We start from the raw sequence: 27,086 nt of genomic DNA, 5'->3' as shown, positions 1-27,086 counted from the left end.
GAGTAAGGTTCCTCAAATAATCGTATCTGAGTGCGCGTTCCGGAGTAATAAGTACCCTTTTACGGCGTCGGGTGGGAGGTCTTTGACCACGCGGTACTCATCGGCGCTGGCGTAGCGCAGGTTTGTGGCAGGGTCCTGCAGACTTGTTGGGAGTCCACTGATGTCGGATACCTTTATGCCAGGGCGAAGGCTGGGCGGCGCTTCAATTTGGTTGTAGAGGACGGAACCCGGAGGCCAGTGGTATTGGCACTCAGCATTGATAAGCTGACGTAAGGTGCGGGCGACTGGCTTCTTCTGGACTTTGTTTAGCGCCTGTTTCTTAAATGGATATAGTGGCCTCTCCATTTATGCCTATGGCGTAGAAGGAATTGTGGGAGGGTTACACCTGGGGAAATGATATCCGAGCTAATAATGTATAGAATGTGCCTCAAAACATGGTTTATGAAGAAAAAAACCAGCTAACCAGCTTGGTTTGCAAATGAAACTGCAACTGCCTAATTCACAAGCTCCCGACACCAACGAAACCGCAATCAATTTTGACCGCCATACTATAGGCTAACCAAAGATAAACGTCGGGTGACCACCGCTTGAAACTCGCTCCAGCAATGTAGTCTGGCCAGCCACAATAATTAGTCCTTTTTAAATTTTAACGAGTAGAACAAGCCATTTTCTGAAAGCAATTGTTTTTCAAGGTATAAATAACAGTAAAGCGTTAGTTTACTTTACATTAGCACAAAGGAGCCTAGAAGCGCCATGGTAATATCAGATGAGAATCGTAAATATTGCTTTGCATTTATTTAAGTACTTACGTCCAAATATTTTTTTTGCATCCATTACTAAAAAGCGCTGCTTATCAAACACGATAAGCCAAAGAGGCGGATATTGCCAATCGGAGATTAAAATCAGGTTGCCTTTTTTGTGCAACAACTGTATGAATTCCAAAATTGGGTTTGGCATCTAATGCATGGTTGCATTTAGCATTTGAAAAAAACAAAGATATTCCTAGGTAGCTATTTTTACAACGCAGTCACGTTAGTTTTTATGTACGCCAGCATAAGAAAATCTGGATTTTTTTGCACTTAGTACTTTCTAGCTAAACATGTTTCAATGGATGGAACTGAACAAATTTCGTGAACAAATCCAATAGCTCACTGCTCATATGATGGGAACGGCTTCCTCTTCAATCTATATTTTTCATGGCCTACCTATTTGCCATTATTTATATGCAGTATGCATTTCTGACGTCTTAATTTGAGATATCATTCAAGGTTTAAATGCCAATCCGCAACTGATGCCATTTCGAAGGTCAGCCAACTATTCCGTTGCCGGCGGCCTCCGTGAGTTTCATGTTTGCGGCGCTTCTGACAGGACAAATAGTAATTTTCCCTTCCGTTGTTTCCAAATTAGGTTCAATCGAATTTCTGCGAAGTGTCCCCTGGAAGACTTCTTTTGGATTTACCACCACTTGGCAAGAGCAACCATATTGTTGTGTTTTTGACTGGGCAGGCTCCATTTCCTGAAGGATATGGGGCTGGAGGTAGGTTAAACTAGATTATTTCTCACTACATTAGTTCACTTTGGTCTAGTAGAAAATGGTTTAGCTAACTGGAGTTATTTGGGCTACCTTTCAAATGATCGTCCGAGCGCAATTTTCAAGGTATCTGGATTAAAGCCAAGTAGGTCTAACTCTTGATTTTGGAGGAATGAGTTTAGATGCACTAAAGCAGGTTGTGAATCCGTTTCAAAATATTTCGAGTTTGCCTACTGGGAATATGGTGACTGCACAAGTTGGAATTTCTCTCGAACCTTTGGTCGAATTGGCAGGACAGACGTCTGCGATTGAAAATTCTTCCACTTCCGCAGGTGTGGATGACGAGATGAGATTTACTCAGTTCGCAGCAGAGAATTTATTCCATTTTGCGGCGGGCTGTGCAAAAGAGTTACCAGGAACATCCGAAGTCTATGTTCCTATTTCGGCTATTAAACGTTGGTTTGAAACAATTCGGCGCAAACTGTTGCTTGATCCGAACTTTTGGCAAAAGTGATCTGTACGCTTTTTGTATTGTAGGCTTTTTCGCAATCAGTCATGCGTTTTCTACATCCCTCTACCTGTTGGAATAGAGATTGTACGCTTGATTTACTATAGCAATGGCAGTGCTTACAACTCGAACTTTTCACGTACGTATCAAAATTGAAGCGTATGGCCTTCGTGTGTTGATGCACTTTTTATCGACGCCTTTTTGATTTAACAGGCAAGGAGGTTAAATTCGCTTATTAAACTGAATCTGACTGCGGCCCATATTCGATTGCTTTATAGTTCACGTAGGCGCAGTAACTACACGGTACTTTGAAGTCCTAGAACCTTGTTCTGAAATCTCCTCGATGGAGGTAGGATATACCTGATCTACTCCCAATTAAGAAAAAAGGTTCTCAGTAGCATGACAAGAGAGTTGTAGTTTAGTTTTGTTCGAAAATAATTTTGTACACAGCGGCGAAATGGTCATACGCGCTTAGAATTGATAACTTTATCTGCTTGCATAAGGCTCCATTCAGAGGGCATTTCGTAATTTGAACTTGATTGTTACCGCTATCGACGTTCATTTCTACAGTTGTCTGATAGTTGGCCGTGTCATCAGGGGCGGTCTCAACCTAACCAATCTTACTAGTTTGCTTATCATACCGTAAAGGACTTAATACAGGCAGAAACTAGTTTGAGGGAATTCAATATCGTTTTAGAGTCCAGCGAGATTATCAAGCACTGCGGGAATATTCCCGTAGTTAGCCAGAAGTTGTTGTCCTTTATATTCAATACATTCTCTGCTGGGAATTGCTCATCATTTGATGTTGCAGAGATAACGTGGCCCAAGGGTTTCATCGCTGGTGCAGTTACGTAATATAAGGTCGTTGCTATGGCTTGGGTCTACCGGAGCTGCCTTCGGTGAAAGTGTAGTTTCATGTGCCTGAATGAAACTCTTTTAGAGTAGAGGAATTACTAAGTAGAACTTTAAATGTAGTGCAGTGCATTAAATCAAAGTCGCGAACTGAGATATTTAGGTGATGCACTTGGGTTTCGCTATCAATTCCTGTTAAGTGAAAAAATGCATGAGTTGCAAAGTAAAGGAGGTTAAAAGATGCAAAATGTGTTCTAAATTAATGCTCCTATTTTAAGTAGAGACCTTAAGACCTTGGTGCTTTAAAGCCGCGGACTGCGACAAAAAGTCGAAATTATATTCCTCTGAGATAGTAAGCAACATCGTTTGATTGTTAGAGCAAAAGATAACTACTCTTACCCAAAAAATGTATGATTCAAACAATTACCTTTCTCGGTTTTAATGCATCAGTAGCCCTATTTTACTTGCGAGGCGCATTTGTTGAGCTGTTGCGGCCTTTCGAAAATGAGTTCCTTGATCGTATACGATACCCCTTCGCAGCAAATATCGCAAAAGTAAATACTTATACTTCTCTTAGCTTGTCTAAAGAAATCAAGAGCTGCCAATATCTAGACTTTCGGATTTCTTTATTGGTCGTCCTTTGGGCACTGGAAAATTTGGAAATGTTTTCCTTGCGAGAACCAAGAAGGAAGATTTCGTATGCGCATTAAAGGCAGGGTTTGATGGATTCATGATTGATTTAGATCCTTTCTAAAAAGCAGCTTGTTAAGTGTGGTATGGAACATCAATTGCGCCGAGAAATCGAAATAATGTGTCACTTGCGCCACCCGCACATCCTTCAATTGTATACATATTTTCACGATGAGTCTAAGGTGTACTTGGTGTTAGAATATGCGTTTTATGGCCAGATGTACACCCATTTACAACGTGACAAGCGTTTTTGTGAGCGGAAGGCTGCTACGGTATGTTTTGCGCAGTGATATTCATGCGTTAGTATGTCTACCAATTATGCGATGCTTTGAAGTACTGCCATGCACGTAACGTCATTCATCGAGATATAAAACCTGAAAATCTCCTCCTTGGTTTCTACAACGAATTGAAACTTGCTGACTTCGGTTGGTCTGTTCACGCACCCTCGCTCAGGTACGAAACTTTCATGCTATTGTTGACCTACATATTCGTGTCATGACAGCCGCAAGTGTTCTTATAATTCCTATATTAGTAGTCCAAAATTGGTACTTTACTTGCAAATCGTAAAACCCATTTTATATGTGTGATAGGAGGGTAATGTCCTTTCCCACGCTTTTACGTCAATGATTTCATTAAGCTACTTTTAGGCGCAGAACAATGTGTGGAACAATTGATTATCTCCCACCCGAGATGCTTCTCGGACATAACCACAACGAACGAGTAGATCACTGGGCAGTCGGAGTTCTGTGCTACGAGATGCTGAGTGGAAATCCTCCCTTTGTGCACAACGACACAACGGAGACTTACGCTCGTATCAAGGCCGTAAGGTATAGGTTTCCCTCGGTCATTACCCCACTTGCACAGGACTTGATTTCGAAGGTGGGTCATCTGCCCCAGGAAAGGTAATCCCCGAAAGTTTGTGACCTACGACCGACTGACTGACCTTATTTTAGATCCTTGTCCTTCAACCTTCCCACCGGCTTGATATGGACTCTATTATTCAGCATCCGTGGGTCCAAGCCTACGCCGAAAGGGGCAAGCCACCACCGTGACACTTTTTCTGCTTCGCTGTGCAATCGATGTCTTAAGCCTTTTATATCGTAAAGTATCTATGCGGAATGTTAGCCGTCTTTTAAAACCTGTTTTCTGCGTCATGCTTCTTCCTAATTTGGGGTCCGTTACAATTTACCGAATGATGGGTTCGAATGCCTTGCGACTCATCCTGTTGAGCATTACAATACTTTTGTGATGAATGAATACCACGGAGTTGTGAGGAGGACGCAGGGCGCAAGAACACAGGTTTAATATTCGCATTATCTATCACAAAAGCTGGAAGCAAACAACAAACCAGTAGATTATGCGACATCAGAAGTGCGTAAGGTGTGCCAGAGATATTCACTGCACATTCTTGGCGTTTCGATGAACCACGGGGTTGACGGTGAGAACCTGAGCGATGATCTCGCCTAGTGCGGTCTCCTTGTTTTCTTCGTAACGTTGTTGGAGCCTCTGAATGGCCTGTTCGGTAAATGCTTCGACTCTGCCTCCGGTCTCGATGTTATGTTTAGAATGCTAAAGAAATCAGATAGGAGTTGCATACCCTCTGCTCGAGTTCTTTTATAGCTGCTTCGCATTCGGCCTTGTACAAATTCGCCTCGACTGCCGCTTCACTCTTTGCTTGTTTTAATTTTTTGATGCGTCCTAAAAATAATGTCTAACTTTTGACATCGCACTTGTCCTTGCTTCTTCGATTTTTGCCGTCGCAGCTGCCTTGGCGACCTGCAACTGGGCCACACCGTCGAGCTGTGCGGCAGAGGCCATTTTCAACTAAGGCACGTTCTAAGAAAACGGATTCAAACAAATCCACATATTTTAATTAATGTTACCTTTGTCGAAGTGCAACTCGTAGTCGAGTGCTGTTGGTATTGGTGGTTTAGTTTAGATGCAAAGAAATGTCGTAGCATTGGGAGCGCTTTGTTTATGGTTTTCTGATTCGCGCCAATTTGATTGCTAAAGTCTTGTTTATTGCCATTTGAGTGTTTCGTTTTAGTAGCACACAAGCATAGAGGTTCACTCTGTTGGTAATTTATTTTATAAGCTAGTTTTTTTCATCCATCCCAGTGTATTTTCCCGGTTTCGTGCCTTCACGAAGAACAGCTTGTTATTCGCTTCGTATTACTTGTTGTTTAGACCACCCGTCCTGATGAATCTCCAGTTATTCTTTTTTACTATCCTATAGATAAGCCAGGTATTATCCCATCTTGATTCTTAGCACTGGTGACCAATGGCACTAACATTGATTAGGCCCCTTTGTGAATGAGTTTTCAATAGACTTATTTGATACTGTAGGTATTGACAATGCCATGAATGGTTTTCATGCCTTTCATCGTGTAAACTGTGCTGTTGTTGGTTCTTATTTATTTGAGGTTGAGGTATCTTTTCTAGGGATATGGGTACGTTGCTAGCTACGCCGATAACGGAAAAGTTTAATGAATCCGGTGAGGGTAATAATCTTCGTTACGGACTCTCCAGTATGCAAGGGTGGCGTGTCTCAATGGAGGATGCCCATTGTGCCATAACCAGACTTCCCGGCCATCTTAAAGATTGGTCATTTTTCGCTGTCTTTGATGGGCACGCGGGTGCTCTCGTTTCGGAACGATGTGCAGCTGAACTTCTCAAAGTATGTTTCCTCCTTGCTCACAGTCTTGATTCTATACTGTGATGTGATTACCTTTTGAGTGATAAATGCGGTTTTGTATTTACTTTGGTGAACAAATGCATTCATCTATACGATTTAGCGTACCTTAAATTTTGTGTACTCCGAGGGGTATAGTTTTCTGACCCTGCCTTAATATTTGATTTTTTCCTTTCTCAAGAAGCAGCATCATGTCTCGAAACAATTCCTTGAGAACCGGCCATAGTAATGCTTTTTGTTTTAGGTTCTTTTATCGGTTTTGCTTGCATATTATTTGACCCCTTCTATTTATAGGCCATAATAAGTTTTCCTTATATCTTTTGCGTTTCCATTTTTTTGCCTCTTAAAACATTGTAGGAAATGATGAAGTGCTTTTTATATAATTAAGTCAAAGTGCCTTCTAGTGCTGCATTTCGTTCACGGCTTAATCATTGACTTTCTCCCATGTTGCCGTTTATTTTGTAGGAACTTGTTTACGAATCTGTCTCACCATTTCCAGCATATATGAATCTGATGATAATTTCCTGAGTTGTTGATTAGTTTGCAGAAAGAATAAATTTTGAACAGAGGAGTGCGTCTCACATGGTGGCTAAGACGAAGTAGATAAAACCAGTTACCGTTAATTAGAAGTTTTGAGGCATCACAACGTTTAGCCCGGATAAGCTATCCTTGTGGTTAGGAAGAGATAAAATCGCCAACTCGACAGCTGCCTTGCACCTACAGCGCATTGTGGATACGGAGGAGTTTAAGAAAATCGATCCAGAGCTGGCGCCGAGTATCCCAGAGGTGCGCCAGGGCATCCGCGAGGGCTTCCTTGCACTGGACGAGGAGCTGCGTAACTTGCCGGAGATCGCCAACGGCTCGGACAGGTCGGGTTCCACGGCAGTATGTGTGCTCATCACACCGAAGCACATCTTCTTCGTCAATTGCGGTGACTCACGTGCCGTGCTCATTCGCGATGGGGAGGTGGGTTTCGCCACCACCGACCACAAACCCGCCCATCCCAGTGAGAAGGAACGTATTCAAAAGGCCGGTGGCTCTGTCATTGTCGAGCGCGTTAATGGCAATCTTGCCGTCTCCAGGTGGGCTTTCCCAGCAGTCACATTTCCTCACAACCTAGAAATGCTGTTACCATCGCGCCATCAAAGCTAAAAATCTAGGATTTACTATATTCGTCTCCAAGTGGAATGAATCTTTTGGGTCTAGTTTCTAAAAACTAACGTGAATCTGAGAGATGGTTATTGTTTCCACACAGTTCTAGCTCAGTCTTACTAACGTAGCCTTTTGGTGTGAAATTTTACATACCTTAATTTTGGGGGAATGTACGCGAAATATGCTGACTTTGTCCAATTTATTATTTGTTTCCTTTCGGTGAGGCGGTGAAAGATCCGTATCATGAAATCGCATTTCATTCAGCTGAAAAACTTCGTAGCTATTGCGAATCCACAACATTCACTAACTGTTTATAGATTATCTTCATTCGGTAGCTCTTTTCTCTATTCCTGCGCACTGAAGAATAAGTCATCTATGGAAAATATAGCATGAATGACATTTTTAGGGTCGTCGTGTTACGTACTTGTGCATCAGATCGTTCATGAGGTCCCTTTTTAAGTCATTGTCGTTGGCTTCTGCGTTTTGGCAAAAAAATGGTTCCGAGGAGTATTTTGTTACCCATCCATTTTACATCAATTCAAGTAAGTCATAGCCGAAGAATTGGTCTTGGTAGAATAATTTGTTCCCCCACTTTCTTACTGCTCAAATGTAATTAGCCTATTCTCCATATTATATGTCCGCCTTTCGTGGTGTGTTGCAATAGGAAAAAATAATAAGCGTGGTCTTTTTATGGAAGTGAGACAAAAGTTGTAATCCGTAGCACTTTTGCTTTTAACTTATCCAGTGATCCTATTCTTGAAGATTACTTTTTCTCAAAATAGAAACAATAGTTGCCTAAACTTATGCTTGTAGAAGTGTGAAAATAACATCCATTACACATTCTCAATGGTATGAGGATACGTTCATATTCAAAGCGAGCGAAATCCTTCTTTGAGATAGTCTCTTTTCTCGTATTTTTCGTTTCGTTGCGAGATCAACCTAAGGCGGAATTTGTCGCAGCTTTCTATTTTAGCAAACCAGCCACTACCCTTTGCTGCTGAAGCAAGTCTCATTTCATGACGATCTTTGGGACTTTTTTCCTCTCCACTGTCCCAGGCCTGCACAGTAATGCTATTTGATAATCTGATTGCCAGACTTTTGCAGATTTAGCTTTACAATTTCACATGCGTGTTTCCTCCCCATTTCCTGCATCGGTGTTGTCATTCTCCTCCAGGAAGGTGTTTATATTTTCCAAGCATAGCCTTTGATAAATGCGTGTTATGCAACACGTTTTGTTAGACGACGCTGAATTGCGAGTCGTCTTCCTCTGGATGTTTCTTTGTGGGCAGAAGTAAGGACATTATTTGGACCTTGGAATTAGACCAATCTTACTACATTATGACCAATGTTAATGAGAAGTTAAACAATGTTTTTGCAAATAATTGGAACCATTGAATGTTGGTGCTGATGGGAGATTCAGGCACAATATCCCGCCCTTGCAAGTGTAGTAACAGCGTGAATCTAGATTCTTCGAACTACTTTTTGTTGTGTATGGATGTTTGCACGTTTTCATTATTCTCATTTTAACTGAAGAATGGTGACAGTTGTTTTGCGGTTATAATCTTCCTCTTACCAAAAATCCTTAGCATGTTAGCATTTTCCTCCACTTCTTAATGGCCTATAAGGAAAATAAGCTGAGAATGCCAAATTCACTTTAGAGAAATCTAATCATTAGCATTGGGTAATCTTTATTTTGGAGTTCTCTTCTAAAATTGTAAATGGAATTAAATAAAGGCTGGAATCTTTTTCAAAAAGCTGTGTAGACAATGATGTAACGAGTCGCAAAATAATGAACGCGTGGGTCGACAGGAAGTGTTCATTGTTGGATTTTCCTGCACGTTTACGTTTCTCTGGCCATATGCCTCTAAACCAACTCATAATCAATGGTGGTTTCAATCATTTACCTAATTGATCAGTGAATTGCAGAACAAGTGAGTTCTCAGATTACTTTTCTTTTGAGAGATTTGGATAACACCAAAAAAAATCAAGCGAATGACAAATGTACGCCGTTTCTGTTCTTTCATAGTTTCATGAAGTCAGCCATGGTCGTTTGCTAGTGAGCACTGGGACGTTTCATAGTTAACGTTCTTTATATGGTTTTTCGAAAAGGAAGAAATTGAAAAAAACGAGCATTGATGAAATGAAGACCTGTTCTTTATTATACTTCAAATAAATGTGTAAAAATAATGTATTGTAAATTCTTTAGGTTTCTTGGTTGAAGGGAATGACTAGAGCGTTCATCGTGTCCATTTGACCAGCGCCACTTCATGCTGAGGCGATAGAAACCTTATATTTATCAACTGATGGAAAGGTTTATGATAAAACGTTCCAGTCTTACAGAATTGTAGATATATGAGCTGTTTTCAGATGTAGAAAGTGCCGTGTGGTTTTGTGAGTAAGAACGATCGAGGCGTTGGTTAGTGCGGAAGCGATTTGTTCCGCAGTCTTTTCACCTAACTACCACAAAAGGTTAACTTGGCAGAAGAGTAGGTGAGCGAATTGTGAGGGGGGCTTTCACCAATGTATTTCACCTCTGAATTGTGCAGATCGCTGGGCGACTACTCATACAAGACAGCACGCGACCTCGGCCCGACAGAGCAGCTAATCTCGCCGGAGCCGGAGATCACGGTAATCGACCGGCAACCGGAGCGTGACCAGATGGTGGTGTTGGCATGTGACGGGGTCTGGGACGTGGTGAGCAACGAGGACCTCTGTTGTGTAGTCAGCGAGCGTATGCGCAGTGTGGGCGACCTCTCAAGGGTCTGCAACGAGGTTATCGACTACTGCCTCTACAACGTGAGTCTTCGGTCAGGAGCAGGAGTAGGAGGTTTTCCTACACCACAAATGTCTTATTGCGTCTTTATTACAATAAACTGGAAGCAGGGCAGCGATTAATCAGGTTACAAGCGTTTCGACCACTGTAAACTTATGACTTTTGCAACCCAATATAGGTGATTTTTAAGTCCACTTTTTTAGATTTGTTGCCCTATCGATTTGTTTTGATTGGCCAAAGATGTTGGAAATAATTGCATCAATCTTCAGTGCTGGGTTGTGTGTGGTTAGTGGTGGATGGCTCTGCCTCCCCTGCGTCTTCCGGCCTATCATTATACTTTAGGTCTCGGTTGAACTCTTGCGTATGACCCATTTGTGACTAGCAGTAAACTTGTCTTCAAGAGCACAACTCTTCAAATCACGAAACAGTGTAACCCGCATCTGTTAGTCATCCCCACTGACCACTTGGATGCGCTGCATCGCCACTAGCACTACTTTTTGGTTATCATATATTCCAGCAAAACCATCGTTCAAATAATTAACATAACGGGAACTTCCTAATATAAAATAGCTTTTAAAGTCGTGCTAATAAATTGTCTCAGTAACAATAAAACTGGGAATTGTGTGAATGTTATTAACTTATGTCTGGTACCTGAAGAATTCGGACATTTTGTACTGAACGATCTGATACAATAGGAGTTGCCAAATAGTGAGTCAAAATTCATTTTCGGACTGGTTATTTATTGTGGTAAAAGCGATGTGTGGAGCGAACAGAATGTTTGCGATTTATCATATAATACTGTTAAAAGTTATGAAAGGGAACCATGTGATCTATTTTCAATCAAAGGAACTTAAATTTTAAAGTGGAAGTAAAGATCGGAATCGAGCACTTTTAACGAGCCCTTATTGACTAACAGGAGGTGATCCTGCACGAAGGTCGCTTTCGGATATTTGAGTGGGTAGCATATTGGGGACTGCCTATCCTCTGATTTCTTATCGCTTACCCATCTCTATCTCAAGCCTGCTTTACAAAAACTAATAAGAGCGTTTGTGTTTGGGCTGAACAGTTCATCGTATGTTTCTGTCATCCTCTCCATGACTTCAGGTCTATTTGAGGTGTAACGCATGCAGAATACCTTGACACTGTTTGAACGATGTGCATGGTTTAACAGTTTAAATCATGGAACATTTCGCGAATAACTTAGTTGGAAATTCTTCCAGAGGTATGTATATGCGCGTTAGCATTAGAGTAGCATCCGACTCTTCTTAGTGGAGTTTTTCGTGGGTTTTTAACTGCCACATGAAACCATCCTTCATTCATCAATGTCTCGCAATCCCAAAACCCCCCTATTTATATGAGAATAATGTGATTAATAGGAACCTTTGGTCGCTTAATGTATTTATGTGCTCCATGTGGAAGAGCTAAATCTTCAAGGCGTATCCGTGAGACCGTGAATTGCAAGTTTTCCCAAACTTGGGGTGAATTGGATTGCATGTGTAGCTTTTTCAATCAACAAACTTCGTTTTTCTTTCAGGGCAGCTCAGATAATATGAGCATGGTTCTCGTTGCTTTTGAGCCTGCACCCAAGGTGGACCCAGAGTTGCAGGTCAAGGACAAACGTCTGGAGGAAACTGTGGAAAGTATGGCAAACGGTGAGTCCTGTAAAAATTGTTCACCTCTCTTGACTCATTCGAGCAGACTTAATCACCGCTTTTTCGATGTAGCCGCTGAAACATCCACGACATCTCGTCACGGTTATTGATAGCCACTGCTCAACGCATAAGATATAGTAGTAGTGCCTTGAGGGTGCCTATTCGTTTACCGCACGGTGAAGCAAGTTTTCGCATCATGTCGCCTTGGTCACTTTCTCCACGAAAAGAATGAGTCGACACGATAGTTGAGTCAGGCAGTGGGACGGCGGGCAGTGACCGCGTCCAATTACTCTTTCTAAGAAGTAGTGGTTAGGTGTTAGGTGTTGGTATGGAGGCCCCATTCTATCGCGAACAGATTCGCAATTTGTCGTCTTTTTCCCCAATGATAATCGGAGTAGTAATTTGGCCACACCAACTCCACCTCCTATCATAGAAATGGGTAAGATTCTTCTTCTCCAATTGATGAAACTAGTTCTGAGCGAGTTTCTAGGTATTTCACTATTCACAGATTTTAACCTGACATAATTCCTATTTTAAATTCCAGGTTAGTCATTCCATAGTTTTGCCATAAAATTGGTTCCTCTTTCAAACCTTCTGTTTTTTTCTAACACATGATCAGTTCTGCCCTCTCCAGTCTCTGTTAACTGCCCATGGATTGGTTAGGCGAATTGAAGAAAATCGTTTTTGAATTGTTTTCGACTATATTCATTTTATCTCCCATTCCGCTAGTCTGTGGCTTTATTGATGAGAAGAGAAGAACACCTGCTTACAGCACTTTTGTTCATTACTGTGAGACAAAAAAGTAGACCATTTACGGTTCTTCCGGTCTTTTGCTCGCGTGATATTGAGTTATAGACTTGTCCTTAGTCGATGTTATTGCTTAAAAATTGCCAGCCTTTTTGCACTGGACGAGATGAATTATGTATTGGCGAATTGGATTCTCGTCTTTATGTGGCCTCTTCCACCGCATTTTGAACATTTGGTTATGTGCCGCAAAATTGCGAATTTTACTGATATTAACACCTGTTGGAAGCAGTATCGAATGTCAGACCTGGTGAGTGTGGACTGTCATCTTCGCATTTCATTCCCTTTGAGAAATGCACAATTGTGTTTGAAGGCATTGATCTGGCCATGGCACTTGTCAAGCGAAACAGCCCTCGTTACTATGACCACGGGAGTCAACTTTGTGATGTGTCATATTAGGGGTGTGCGAAGTGCTAAAGTTTTTCCCATTCGCAAACATATTGCCAAACGCTTGTCAGCTAATTAAAAATGAAAATTTTCTGACATTTGTGCGGAAGCTCTTTCCTATATATTTGGGACGTTTTTCCATTCAGGACTAGGGCGTGATTTTCACTTCTTAAGACAACTGCTTTCGACTAGGAAAACGTGCATCATTAACCTCCTGCCCATTACGTGTTGAACATAAGGGCAGCGGTTTCTGCACTTGCCTTTTTGTTCGTGTTTGCTCCATATGGGCTACATGGTCGGTGTGCCGGCTGCGCTTGGACTCGTTGGGTCAGTCATGTGACTGCACTTCATTCAGTTGAATTCTTTCTACTGCTAATGTCCCTAATATTCCCACTTTTCTGTACTGGCGGACGATGGAATGCTCCAAAAAAAATTCGACTTTATTAGACCCCTATGCCTTTTTGTCCAAAGCTCACGATTCTCAAATTCAAGGCTTAGCTTTTCATTGAAGGAAAACTTGCATTTCTTTTAAGATTTTTAAATGAATCACTGATTGAAGTACGGTTACCTAACTGAGCAAGTGAGTCCGAGTGATTACTCGAGAAGACCTCTTTTAAAATGAAAAGCTACCTTACCGAATGGGATAGACATTCTGTTCGGGCTGTTATGCGGATTCTGCGTGTCATTCACTGACATCACGCATCGAAGTTGTAATCACTGAATTGGGTTTTTAAAGACTGTGAAACCTCTCAAACCACAGGGTATTTGTGGATATGCTTTTTAGATTCCCTTTTTGTGGGTTTTTTCTTAACTGAAGCTATTCTTCTTGTCGCCGCAGATATTTTGAATAATGATGGCTGTCCAAAGTCGACGCCAGTTAATCATCTCCTCAGTCGTATTCGCAACAACCTGAACGGCGAATTTCCTCCCCATGCTGTCTACTGCAAGTGAGTGCGATCTCCATTTCTTACATCTGTTCACTTTCTCCATCAAACCCTTCTCTTGTTTATTCACTTTTCTTTTTAAAGAGGAGGTCTAGTTCAACGAATATTGGACGCTCGCGGACCTTCGACCTCGAAGGGAGGATCTGAATGCTCTCCTGATACAAGTTCTCGGTGAGACCTCGTTTTCTTCTCCGATTTCACACTCACGCGCGTACATGTATCCACTTTAACTATTTTTAGTCATTACCTCTTCACTGTCTATGACGTGAAAGCATATTTAAGCATTTGTGAGTGGTCTAGGGATCCTTCTTCAAGGCTTTGTTGTCGCCCCAAAAGTGATAATGGTGGCATCCTTCTGTACTTGCGAAGTTCTAATGAACTGAGGAAGAAAGGTGTTTATTACTGTCTACTGGGTCAGTAAAATGTGGCCTTAATTTGGTTGAAACCTTTCCCACACTGCAGTTGGTATAACAGCAATTTTCTTTTTTTAAAAAATTGTGTAACACTTGCGAACCCTTCCCAAATCTCTCATGTAAGCTCTGTAATTCGGAAATGTAGCGTTTGTTCTGATATTTCACTTTTAAAGTGATAAATTAGGGCAGAAGTGGTTTTCTCGGTGCTAGATCGAACAAGACGCTATCTTCATTCACGACGTAATTCTCGCTAAGGGAAAGGTTTCTACCCCCGACAGGAATGACATTCAAATCATCCAAAGTCAAATATAAAAAAGGAAAGGTCATAAACTTGCATTTATTAAATGGGGGCAATTAATCCAGGATTGATACTTTTGGACCAGCTATAGTGACTACGAGTCGGTCGAACTACCAATATTTAACGCTGTTAAAAGAGACAATGGTTCAGCTCGGTATGAGGGTCCCTTTTGATAGCGATATTGTGACTGATTGACAGTGGGAGGAGGATCGTGGCAGTGCACATGCCAAAAACGAGTCTAGACCAACGTCGGGGGAGTCATACCATCGAGCACATAAAGTAAAAAAAATCAGTTCTTTTCTCAAGGCCGCAATCCGATTTCACCTTTAAAATGGCTGCAGCGCACAGAAAGGTGTTAGTTCTTTATTCACTTCTTATTGATTTTTAAATGTGGGTAGAATTTTAACTATTCACTTAGCACTTATTTGTCTATTTGTACATTGTCTTATTGCAAATAAATTTTGCGTTGGCCTAAGCAAAGATAGTCCTTCATGTCTAATCAAATCTGTAGAGAAGTGGAGAAAGAGCCCTGTATGTCTGGCTGCATAGCAAGAACTACTTTCTTCTGTGTGAGTGTGTAACAGTCGCGGTGTAGCGTTGTGTCTAGTAAGGGCCCTTTCTAATCTCCACTTCCTCCTTTTCCCTCACTTGAACAGAGGTCGGAAAGCACAAATAACAGGCATCTTACCCGCTGAGAATGAAGTAATGGGCTATCCGGTACCGATTCTACTACTCATTCACTACCTGTTTTATTCACGGAAATCTGCGAAGTATTTTGGTAGGCCAGTTAGACTTGTGTCTGTTAGGGACTGAGGTCTTTTACTAAATGAATAACAACCCGCCCGTATCAACGACAACTTTTCCATAGGACCACCAGCACGACTTTATTGATGAAAACAAATCTCACATATGAGATCCATTTTTTGACCCAGTTCATGTGCGTGTGTATGCATGCGTATTTTGTGTGGGTGTGACACGATCGGTCAAATTAATCGATGGCGGAAGGTCATCATCGTCCATCAGTAGGTCGTTTAAAAGTCATTGTCCTTATTGAACCTTTGGTTTTTTTCTGAAGTTGAGGTAGTTCCAAAGCCTTATTAATTTTCGCTGTAAGCTGGTTTTAAATTTAAAACGTCTTATAGGATCCTGGATTCTTGTATGCCTTAAGTGTCGGTTTCTAGCACCGATTTTTCAACCCTGTATTTCCTTAGATTTTCATGTTCGATTCAATAGTTATTTCAGTTTACAAAAATGCTAGGTAATTGAGCGATGGAAGTGTGGCAGCAGGGCAGCTTTTTGTTTAGTCGTCTAAACCTAGCTACTACCTCGCTATATTTTAACCCGATATTTGCAGAGGGTGTTTTTCTCTTCTGAAAGTCATATTCGATTTTAATGAATGCAAGACCGCATTGCCGTCACCGAAGTGGATCTACCAGTGCTTGCCCCACGCATCTTAAAAGTGATATTGACTTAATTGTGTACAGGGGATGACATCAAAATTTACTACACTTCGAAAAAGATTATCAATTTTGCGATGACTTGTTTCTGCTTTCAAGTCTGGGTGTTTAGAATTCCATATCTGCTATCGACATTGTATCAGTATGGTCGTTTTAAAACCGTACTTTTGTAAACACTTCCACCACTTTTGAATGCCACATTGTGAAGGCATGTGTTGAAGGTAGGCTTGAGTGAAAGTCTCTTTATGGAATGCATTACCGCCCATCTAAATACATGAGGTTTCCTCGTAAGAAGCTTCCTATTACGGTCTGATTACGAATATACCTTGCTAGTACATAGTTTACTACATGGTAAACGCGATCTTTCCCAATGGATGTTGAATTAAAAATGCCTACGGATTTGTGCTGTGTATTCCCGAAAGCCATGGACCTTCAGTTATTTACAAATTTCCTGGAGGGAGAAATTCACCATTGCAGCTAACTCACCAAAGTGTTATTCTTCGTGTTTAACAATTCACCATGAAAAGATGGTAAGTCGTGTGCTCTTTGCAATTCGGACCGCAGCTGATACCTCTGGCTCAATAGATCTTAACAACAGGACACTTTCCCCCATCGAGTTGCTGTACTAATGTTTTCTGTCGCTTTGCGTGTGCAATACCTGATCGATCTTTCATAGATTGCTAAAAGGTCTTGATGAATATCAGAGGTAATTCCAATTTCATACCGTTCCATCTCTCGTTGTAGCACGGGATCTCCGATTATACCCTTATGGCAAAGTAAATTGATTACCATTTCACATTTTTATATTCCTTCTGATAAAGTTGCTTTTTTGATTCAGAGTTGTATTCACGTTTTTCAGTTGAAAAACAAAGGGGATATCCTTCCTAGGCTCCTTTTGGAGGATGTATTTGGAAATATTGACTACAAACATGGTTTGAAACGGTTGACCTATGGGTCTGTAGAACCTCTACCTAGCTATGTAATCATTTTTCAAGGAAAGGTAATGTGCTTTGATTTTCTGTGTTAAAACATGACGAAACACCTATACAACTATTCCAAAACTAGTCTTTGTGCCCTTATTAGGTTACGCAAATGTATCTAGGGTTTCGGTGCATTTTAAATGATTTTCTCTTGTTGAATGCGTGCATCTCCAAATGGGTGATCTCAAGGGTCTCAACGACTGCACTTAGTACACTTTAATTTGATTGTCATTTAACTAATAACTAAACCAAAAATGCTTTTCAGTAAATAAAGGAAACTAAGGCATAAGCGTCTTTTCGAAATCAAATAAACTCGTAAAAAGGTATTTGGCTATCGGTAATAGTGAGACTGGGCTGTTTTGCGAAAATGATGGACGATTTAGGAATTAATTTTGACTACTTCTACTTCTTTATGGTGGTTGTGGGTGCATTGATGTTGGTAATGATGTTGTCCCTGTAGGTTGTCAATGATTCAGCAGTTGCTGGCCTCTTGCCACGGTATTATACAGAATGGATCTTCGTCACTTCAACGCTCTGGAGTCGCTGAGCCCGTCGTGGAGTCAGCCGAGGAGGCCGTGGAGGAGAAGGCCACTCCCTCTTCAGACAATGCCACAAACGCTTCCCCCGTCACCACCACCGCGTCCCCAACTCAGTCTACCACCTAAACGCCATCTCGTCCTCTTCTGCCTTCCACCTCTCAGACCGCTCTCCTTGCGTAACTGTTCTTGTAAGTCCACTTTTTATTGACACTCGTGCTACTTGATTTGAATGCTTCGTGATTATTACGAGGCGGATATCCAAAAGGGTAATACGCCCGACACCTATTTCAATTTGAACTGATTTCCGTTTCTCTTTCATGTCAAGGAGTGCTATCTCCATCAAAAGGTGGCTTTTGCTAGTTGAGAAACAATCCTTTGTGAATTGCAAAACCTAAAATATTCTGATCTTATAATAAGCAATGTGTTTCGGTGGATTTCTGCCAGGAAACCATCCCCAACTTAGATCAATCCTAGCTTCTGCTCAATTTTGGGGTAATTTCACCACTGAGTACAAAATATGTTATCCAAAACTAGTGCACTTGGGTATGCAATTCACGATTTTTCAAGATCCAGTCCCGTTGAAAATGTAGAAGCATTTGAGGATTGACTGCCTCATTCTTTTACTCATCACATCAATTACCTAAACTGATTTGGTTTATTTAGAAATAAACGTATGGAGCACTAGGGCTGCAAGAAAACAGGTTCAATGTTTGGCTATCACGAATGTAAACTGAATTTAATTTCAGTGAACGCCTAGAGACCTGGAATTCCTTCTTAAATCAACTATCGGGCTTTTTTCGCGGTTTGGAATAGCCAACTTATGCTATCGATTGTTATGGCGTCCACCAAGCATATGGCATTCGACCGTTGAATGCCACCCACCACATCATTTGAATTAAGAGATCAATTGGGGACGGCTTTTTTACTACGTGCCTTCTCACGTAGAATTAAGATTCAAAGGAATTAGCATACACTTCCAGAATATGCGCTCGTTCGTAAAATGGTGAGCGATAATGCGAAACACAGTAAGTCTATTGTTCACTGCTCTACTGCTCCACTTATTGAAAACACTTTATTATTGGAAGGAGAACGCGCCTCACTTTAGTAGGTTCTAGTGTCTGATTCTAAAATAATTTTAAACGTCGTGTCCAGTGTCGTTTGGGATTTAACAGAATTGGAGGATTAATTAGGGGGTTTAAATGTCAAAAATGTGGAAGCAAGCATTTACTTCATTTAGTACGGAAAAGAATTATTCTAAATTGCACAAATAATGAGCTTTTGGATAGAAGACTGGTTAATTAAAGATATTGAAGTGAGAATGGAATGGTGCGTTGAAATGTAAACTGCGTTCTTATATCAAATGATTTACTATTTCCTGTGATTTGGGTTAGTATCCTTCTTTTTAGTGCTCTGTCGTGCTACCGTGCTTTTCCATCTGTACTAGTTGGTGAGAACACTCCACCTTTCTATCGTAAGGTGGGTAGAAGTGGAATAAAAGTAGCGTCGGTTTGAGATTGCCTGTAGTTAGACGTCATGGGACCAGTTGTTATTCTCTTTCCATGAATAACTTTTAACGCTTCACTGCTTTAAAGTAAAGGCTATGAAGTTTTCGTATTCGCTGGGAGAGATATTTATTACCGCAGCAGTTACGGAAATAAGATGAATCTGAATAACAATGGTTATGAACACTATGGAGAAAAGCTGAAAGGTAATTAAGTGAAACTGAAACAGACCTTGAAAAACGCTATTTTGGAACCTCGATTAACTTGTTTTTATTTACGAGTCAGTTCGACCGCAGGGGTAATGCATTACTTCTAGTTTTTGACGAATACAATTTCTGAATGCCGCACGCTTCATTATTTGAATCGGAAAGTCACTTGAGCACGGATTTCTATGTATCTTCGTGACGCGTTGGCAATGCTTGGCCTGCATTTTTTATCCTCTAAGGACCAGTCTCAATATCTAGCTAACGATTACACCACAGGATGAGTCCGCCGTTCACCTGTAAAGCGGAAACCATTTTAAACAATTGCAATTGCTGCCTTTGTCTTTGCATGAAACTCGGCGTTGATATGAACGCTCCAAAATTTGCAGCCGACCAAGTATTGAAGTCCAAAAAGGCTTCCGGCTTCCAACGGCATACGTCTTTTGTCCTTATACCGTTGGGTAGTTTTATAAATTTTCTTCACACAGCTGCTTGTTTAATAATTGGCTTTGAATTTTGTTTTTTTTTTTCCTTTGTAATGAATGGGTAAGTAATGAGGCCGTACACCGTTGCGATTTTGCCATTCCATATTCTACAAGTTAAATCAATATTATGCCAGTCAATTCTGGTGGCTCTCTTCATTCCATTCACCGTGTCGTCGCTCTCATTTTTCTCACCATGTACTTTTTAATTCTTTTGGAGTGGTTTTAATTTGGTGCGGCGTTAAATTGCACGGTTGTTTCCCATAGACGTGCGTGCAATAAAAATGTGGAAGTCGACTAAACCCCTTTAGGGCGTGTCGCATCCATGTTGTTGTGCAGTGTTGAGTAATATTGACGTCAGACGCTTCTCTTTACAGAATATTGGATCGTTGATAATGGTTTATTTCATAAGTGCATTACCATTTTTCAAATAAATCAGCAGCGCTCAACTGCACTTCGACCCGTTTCATTCCAGATCCAGATGTAACGCTCACATTGGCAGAAAGTTACTGTTAGCAAGGAGAAGAGGTCGCATTACTTGTGTCTAAATGTGAACTTTGTTCCGTGGTAGCATCCCTCTTTTTTATTTGGCCGGTTGAGTGCATAGATTTGGCGAAACCCTGGTTGGTGGTGCATTACTTTAGATTTTTATAAAATCGCTGACTCTGTCCGTTAAAAGGAAGTTCTTTTAGATCCTTTGAGTGTGTTTGCGGGTTAATACTGCAACACGCTTTAGGCCTTGCCCATTGTAGCTTTTCACAAGTCCTATGTTTATTTTTAAGCAGCCTATAAAGCATAGTTATTTGCTCAATTCTCCTTACTATTACTTATCCGCGTCGCTTATAGATGTTCCCATCGGGCCCAGTTAACACCGCGAGCCCTTCCTCGTCATCACCCTTCATCCATCCAAGCACCGCCTTCACCAAATCGTCCTCCTGTCTCCTGCATTATTGTCGTTGATGTTGCTGTGTTGTTGCCATTCCGAGCTGTTGGGCAGACAGCAAGACGGACAGAAAGACAAATGAGAAAGCGGTTAAACCAAATGTAAGGCTCTTCTCCTCGTCCCCGCCATGTACAGAGCAGTCTATTAGCCCCCACTCACGCCCTTGCTATGCATCTTGCCCTCCCCTCTAATACTCGTCTCGTGTTTCTGAGAGGTGTTGCTGATGTTACGCTACTCGCGCATATCCATTTTGGTGGGAATGATGGTGGTGTTTGTTGTTTGAGAGCAAAAGCATTTAAAAGTAACCTGGTTTTTTTCCGGTTTGGGGTGCAAAAAGCGCGTTTGTCACTAGGTCTGAGTGCGGGTGCAGTGTACGATTACTGTCGGTTTCCTTGGTGCGATATCGCCCGAGGAACGCAGCACAGCTAGAGCATCCTACTTGGGGCGACTTCTGGTCATCATTTTTGCCAAATTCGTTGGCTGTTGGGCTCCACACTTTAGTGGGCTACATGATGAAGATGTTTTGGGGGTTCGCTTGTGTACCTTTTGGTGCGCGGGGGAGGACTAAACTTTTGTCCTCCTGACATGGAAACTAGGTCGGTGGGGCGCGGGGGTGAAATATCACTCGGTCAAAAAGGTGTTCCCTTGTGGTCTCATCTAGGCCTCTGCTCAAGCTACTTTCCAGTGCTTCTACACGTTGATAACAGGTCTTAAAGGGAGATCTTACAACGTTTTAATGTATAGCCAAGGGAACTACAACATTGTAGCAATTTAAGTAACGGTAGGAAAGTGTGGGTGCTGTTTTGAGGATTCTAAATAACCTGGTATCATGAAAATAAGTTGGGGATTTTTGACTTCTATGGGAATAATTTTAAAACTCAAGGATATTTCCCATTCGCTTAACGAGTTGTTTGCTTTGTATGTAAAAATACTACTAATCAGGGCAGCATAACCTTAGCTTTTATTTATAAACATAATTAGGAACTACAAATAAAATATCCGTGAACCTGCGAAGTCAATTTAATTTAATTTTTTAGGTAGTTGCATGCCAAATAACCTAGCCAAAAGGCGGTTTTATAAAATCACACTCTGGCCAATCAAATCCCAGTTGGATTTGTGGAAACGTTGTGAGCACGATGTCAACTGGGAAGTTAACACCAGATATAGACTCAATTAACTTGTATCGCGAGAAACCCATACTGCTCCATGGATATATTTGGCCATTCGTGTTATTGTATTCTATTTGGCTCGGTTATTGGTTTGGAACTCTGGGAGCTACTGAATATGTGGAATTAGGATTGATTGGTGTCGCGGTGATTTCGGTGCTTCATGTACTGACAGCCTTGTTCTGTTATTGGTTTGTGTCAGTTCGGTGTCTTCTTATGTTTAGAAAAGTAAGCGCACTTTTTTGGCGATGTTTTTCCTTAGGAAAAACTTGTCTCACAGGCCACATTTGCTAAAGTTATACCTCCAGCAAACTCTGGCTATCCTGCCATTGTTCCTATTTTCCATACAAAGGTATAACTTTTGTGTGACAAGTTGTATTTTGTTCAGAGTATTGCCACGGAGAGGTTGACCCATTACTTCTTCTATCAGCGGCTGAAATACACATTCGATTCTGATGATAAGGAGAGTATTCACGCCGTTAGGTTTCCTCTATCATGGTCGCTAAGGGAATATAAGGACTGGCGAGGCTACACTTCAGAAGAAGGCATAAAAATCGCAAAGGAGAATTATGGGGACAATCAGTAGTCTTTTTCCATTTTTTAACTTCCTAATTCTTAGTTTACGTCTCTCCGTCCCTCCCTTCATGGAATTATTCTTGGAGCGGGCCACTGCTCCCTTCTTTGTTTTCCAAGTGTTCAGTGTATTCCTTTGGTGTCTTGATGAATACTGGCTTTACCCGATAATGACTCTTGTCCTTCTTGTACTTTTTGAAAGCGGTCTGGTAATGCAACAGCTGAAAAACCTGAAGGAAATTCGCTCAATGGGTGCTCAACCCTACCGAATACACGTGTACAGGAACAGAAAGTGGAACACTATATCCAGCGAGGATATTGTCGCCGGTGACATTGTTTCTGTCACCCAGTCAGTTCAAGAAAAACTAATCCCATGTGATTTACTTCTCCTGCGAGGCACTTGCATCGTCGATGAATCCATGCTTACGGGTGAATCTATTCCTGTAACCAAGGTACGATTGTCACTCCGCTACCACTTTGCAGAGAGCTTTAATGTATTGTATTTGAACTGATTGTTATAACTGACTTCTAAGTTAGCAAATTTGCGACAATGCTATTCTTGTACTTTTAACATCTTTTGCCGTGATTTTTTTATCAATTACTCGATGTTTTGAGTTCGTGGTAGTGATTGTGAAGGAATCTTCCGTAGAAAGCTGGAATGTATATTCCACTATTTATAAACATCGGCCTTGATGGATCATTTTTATATTTATGCATGAGTTCCGAGGACTTCATATCTTTTGTGTCAAATATCAACTCAGCATCGAACATGCTTTTTCCCGTAGTATTATTAATAAAATATCCCGGCAATAGTGGAATCAATATGTTCATTTAAAAAAGTGACCTAAAATATGTTCTTTTTACTGTCTCTTAGTACCTTGAAGTATTTTTCTTATTTGAATGACTATTTTTACCTGTGGATTTCCAGCAAAATGTTTTCCTCAGTATTATTTGAATATCTGAATAATGTGATTTAACGGACTGGAATACCGGAGTAGGAAAGTTTTAATTAGGATGCTTTTGGAAATTTTGGTAACCTTTTTCGTACCCTTTTCAAGGCAGCAATTTTGTTGCATCTCTTGGGTGTAGATGTCGATGCTTTTGGAAGGAAATTTGATATTTTAGTGGGCTAAAAAACTGTAAAGCTTTTTAAGACGGTTTTCCTACCTGAAATATTCGCGCTTAATACTGTTACGTTTTACATAGTCTGATCTAATTTAGCCATGTGCTCTGACAGATGGTTTTGAGGATTTATTCTATGTCCAAATCGCGTTCATAGCCGTGTGCGACATTAGTAACGTTTCCTCGCCGCAATGTTTCGTATTCATTTCGTTGTGAGAAATATGGTCTGAACATCTCTTACTTAATTGCAGGAACCAGTGGAGAGTTTAACGAACATGAAGCCAATTGACTTCGGCGAAGATGACAAAATGCACGTCCTCTTTGGTGGTACCAAGATAGTGCAGATGACACCGCCAGCAAAGTACGCAGGCCTACCGAAAGGTGAGCATCTTGCAAGTGGGCTATCAAATAAGCAAAGAATAGTTGATCTCACCTCTTCCCTCCTTATTTCCCTCGTAGCACCGGATAATGGGTGCCTGTGCTTCGTGCTACGCACGGGTCTAAGCACCTGTCAGGGCCGCCTCCTCAAGACCATCATGTTCAGCGTGAAGGCGATCACCGCGAACAATCTCGAGACACTCGCTTTCATCGCCTTCCTTCTTGTTTTCGCCATTACTGCATCCGCCTATGTGTGGATCGTCGGTGAGTTCTTAATCCATAATCACGCCGACTGCTCTTATTTACCTACAGGGAATGCAACTGGTTGTCTAGATTGTCTAAGTGATTATTGCATAATTGAATTGGTAACTGTTAGGGTTGTTTTCATTTTTTGGCAATTGGGTGGATAGACATCGGAGTGCAAATTCCCATGTGTTCGTGAGATTTTTAGATATTTCGAGTTGGAGATTATTAGTGAGGCTTCTGCTATTAAACACCTATTATTCTGTGTAATCTTGATTGTTTGTCACGAATGGAGGTTTTAAGCTTACTTTTCTACATAAGATTATTTTTGAAAGTTTGCATAATAGAAAGGGTTGTGTTGCTAGAATTTTATTAGTTTTGGTCCTTATTTTAAATTCAACCACGTTTTATGCCTAGAAATGACTATTCAGGTTGATTTATGGTCTTTTCAGCATTTCAGACCGCACACTATAAGCATTTTCTTCAAAAATGCTTTTTGCCATATCTATTTGGGGCTTTTAATCATTTTGAGAACTTTAGAAAAATAAATCTTAATCTACCCATGCCGTTTATTTCTCGGGTTGCGGGACATCTTTGTCGCCTTTCTGATAATTGTGGGACTACTTTGTAACAAAACAAATCTTGTCTGTCCTTTAGGGACCGCTCATGTTTTAGCGGGAGCTTCTTGGCCGTTTAAAGGCAGAATGCAGTAAAAAACCTCTTTTCCGTGAACCACTGATCGGTGTTTGACGTGAATGTCATTTAAGCGCTCGATGTTTTCTCACACAAAGCCTGGAAAACCTAGATGATAGTGAGAAATTGTCTTTCCTGGTCTGCACTAACTTCAACCACCCCTTTTAAATCTAATGTGTTTTCACAAGTAGCCTTCCGAATTGTTTTCTGGGCTTTTGCAGGCGTTTTTTATTGGGCATTGTAGTTTTTACCTCCTAAATGAGCCTTACTTCATTCTGAGCCTTAATACTTCACTTGGCGACCCACCAAATTGGCTTGAAATTCTAGTCAATAAGGTGGAGGAAGTGGTTGCTTTTTTTGCCTACAACGTTCTCAGCATTGAGAATGTTTGGTAACAGCATATTCTTAAATGTACAGTTGGTTTGAAATGAGCCACACAGCCTTCATGGTTTTTGAGGTACTCCTATATTTTTCTTGCCTCGTTGTAAACATACTGAAAACATCTCCATTTAAGAAAGATTTCATGCAGTGCAGATTTAGAGGAAATCGCATTTTGAAATGAGTGCCAACTTTACTGGGGGCTTTTTTTTCTGTACGTAGTAGTTTTGGGAATGATGAAAATGGAATTAACACTGCAACTTAGATGCATTATTTGACCTCTGGCCTTCTCTGCTTGCACATCATTGCCAGATCGTCAGCTCACTTTTTTTCCGGTATCATACATGCTTGTTTAAGGTAAGTGTCAATTCAAGGGTCTGTCAATTACCCGCTGTACAGCTGTAAACTGATCCAAATAAAGAATAATTTGGCTTGATGACGGAATAACTCCAAAATAGTATTATTATGAACGTTTAATTGCCCACTCGTTTCGTTTAATCCATTGCTCAATTAGCATGCGTGGATTTTTGAGACAAATCTTCTTCATGAGCGTCGTAATGCGATTCTTATCTAATTGTGCAGTGGTCTATCGTCTAAGGAAGATTTAGTTCTTAGCCTAATAAACCGTACGTGTTTGGTAATTGAATAGAAATTAATGATCTAAAGGTAACATTTGCTGGTGCATTCTTATTAGAACACACGTCATGGCTAGGCAACCGAGTTCTATCAATTCTTGCTTTATCCGTTTCGAAACATCGTTATTTTTATTGGAGAATTTTCGCAGTTTCAATAAAATGCCTCATCATTTCATGTGTTCGTTTCTCCCATGCCTATCCCCCCCCCCCAGCATCCTTTATTTCCTGTTCTAGCTGACTTGAATGGTCGTTGATTTCGTAAAAAAAAATTGTTCCACAATTCTGAGTTCACACCTCCTGCTTTCTAGTCGCCTGACATGAGGACATGCACAACCATTACAGCAAATCTTTGGCGCGGTTGATCTGTCTAGGGGTGAATTGCGGGTACCTTTTGCGGTCGTGCTAAAGCTCTAGTGGTGTGATAGGCGATCTTGCATCCCCTTAGTATTTCGTTAATTTCTAATCTCTAATGTCGAAACACACTTTAAGTAGCGTGCAAATATTCACCTCGACTTGAGTGCGTAGATCCACTTATTCACTCGTCTGCTATGCGTGTCAGTTTGCTTTCTGTAAACCCATTCATGCGTCGCACTCAAGTGATAAGCTACTTAATAAATAGTGTATTTGCGCTTTTTGGGATACACCTAGAACTACCACGTCAGCTTATTTTGTAAGGTTCCGAAATCTGCTGCCGTAATTAAAAGTTATCTGCCTGCCTTTTGATTTATCCTCACTACAGCAGATCTGTGGTAGTGCTCTTTTCCCATTTCCAACGCGTTTTGTAAAGCTACTTCGAGGTTAGACAAGTTGACTCGAATGCTAATCACTAAGTTGGAAAGGCAGTAAAACTTGATCATGCATGGTAACGTCGCTAAACAACGCAGGCATGGTTCTTTCCAAGTAATTGTTAGAAAATGCCTCCAATAGGCTAGAGTTATGTTTCTTAAATAACCAGTGGTATGAGTAGTTTCTAGAATCTCGATTTTTCGTCCCATAGTAATCCTTTGGGGAATGTTCATGTACCCTAAGTTGTGCTTATTGTTGTCCTTCTTGAATTAAATTATTCTTTTATTGTTATGTGTGCAACGACAAACTG

The 27,086-nt window shown here is 41.0% G+C and overlaps 6 protein-coding genes across 6 annotated transcripts in view; 3 read left to right on the top strand and 3 right to left on the bottom strand. All coding sequences in view use genetic code 11, as the record gives it.

Moving 5' to 3' along the window:
• Nucleotides 1-12: 12 nt before the first annotated feature.
• On the bottom strand, nucleotides 13-345 carry EGR_00591 (INO80 complex subunit C; the record flags this gene model as incomplete). Its single annotated transcript, XM_024489840.1, has 1 exon — nucleotides 13-345. One exon carries the CDS (start codon nucleotides 343-345, stop codon nucleotides 13-15), a length of 333 nt encoding a protein of 110 aa, XP_024355837.1.
• Nucleotides 346-1,346: 1,001 nt separating this feature from the next.
• Nucleotides 1,347-2,045, top strand: EGR_00590 (hypothetical protein; the record flags this gene model as incomplete). The annotated part of the gene is made up of 4 exons (XM_024489839.1): nucleotides 1,347-1,376; nucleotides 1,408-1,537; nucleotides 1,572-1,676; nucleotides 1,714-2,045. The coding sequence occupies 4 exons, from the start codon at nucleotides 1,347-1,349 to the stop codon at nucleotides 2,043-2,045; spliced, it is 597 nt and encodes a 198-aa protein (XP_024355836.1).
• Nucleotides 2,046-2,457: 412 nt separating this feature from the next.
• On the bottom strand, nucleotides 2,458-2,875 carry EGR_00589 (Heat shock protein beta-11; the record flags this gene model as incomplete). Its single annotated transcript, XM_024489838.1, has 2 exons — nucleotides 2,458-2,649; nucleotides 2,681-2,875. The coding sequence occupies 2 exons, from the start codon at nucleotides 2,873-2,875 to the stop codon at nucleotides 2,458-2,460; spliced, it is 387 nt and encodes a 128-aa protein (XP_024355835.1).
• Nucleotides 2,876-3,395: 520 nt separating this feature from the next.
• On the top strand, nucleotides 3,396-4,633 carry EGR_00588 (Serine/threonine-protein kinase; the record flags this gene model as incomplete). Its single annotated transcript, XM_024489837.1, has 6 exons — nucleotides 3,396-3,445; nucleotides 3,480-3,588; nucleotides 3,635-3,853; nucleotides 3,886-4,034; nucleotides 4,229-4,460; nucleotides 4,535-4,633. The coding sequence occupies 6 exons, from the start codon at nucleotides 3,396-3,398 to the stop codon at nucleotides 4,631-4,633; spliced, it is 858 nt and encodes a 285-aa protein (XP_024355834.1).
• Nucleotides 4,634-4,976: 343 nt separating this feature from the next.
• On the bottom strand, nucleotides 4,977-5,399 carry EGR_00587 (V-type proton ATPase subunit G; the record flags this gene model as incomplete). Its single annotated transcript, XM_024489836.1, has 3 exons — nucleotides 4,977-5,150; nucleotides 5,179-5,279; nucleotides 5,312-5,399. 3 exons carry the CDS (start codon nucleotides 5,397-5,399, stop codon nucleotides 4,977-4,979), a joined length of 363 nt encoding a protein of 120 aa, XP_024355833.1.
• A 628-nt stretch (nucleotides 5,400-6,027) lies between these two features.
• Nucleotides 6,028-27,086, top strand: part of EGR_00586 (putative cation-transporting ATPase) — a gene marked incomplete at both ends in the record, with an annotated part of 46,675 nt that continues 25,616 nt past the window's right edge. Inside the window, 15 exon segments of the mRNA XM_024489835.1 lie at nucleotides 6,028-6,258; nucleotides 6,997-7,355; nucleotides 9,972-10,221; nucleotides 11,733-11,850; nucleotides 13,880-13,988; nucleotides 14,070-14,156; nucleotides 17,594-17,773; nucleotides 17,787-17,864; nucleotides 20,706-20,903; nucleotides 21,911-22,196; nucleotides 22,231-22,320; nucleotides 22,357-22,550; nucleotides 22,588-22,993; nucleotides 23,915-24,044; nucleotides 24,123-24,305. Coding sequence (XP_024355832.1) covers nucleotides 6,028-6,258; nucleotides 6,997-7,355; nucleotides 9,972-10,221; nucleotides 11,733-11,850; nucleotides 13,880-13,988; nucleotides 14,070-14,156; nucleotides 17,594-17,773; nucleotides 17,787-17,864; nucleotides 20,706-20,903; nucleotides 21,911-22,196; nucleotides 22,231-22,320; nucleotides 22,357-22,550; nucleotides 22,588-22,993; nucleotides 23,915-24,044; nucleotides 24,123-24,305 — 2,899 coding nt within the window.

This window comes from Echinococcus granulosus (genome assembly GCF_000524195.1).
Source record: "Echinococcus granulosus chromosome Unknown EG_S00002, whole genome shotgun sequence".
Lineage (NCBI taxonomy): Eukaryota > Metazoa > Platyhelminthes > Cestoda > Cyclophyllidea > Taeniidae > Echinococcus > Echinococcus granulosus.
The sequence above is the reverse complement of the archived record's forward strand: the minus strand, read 5'-3'. Positions and strand labels throughout refer to the sequence as shown.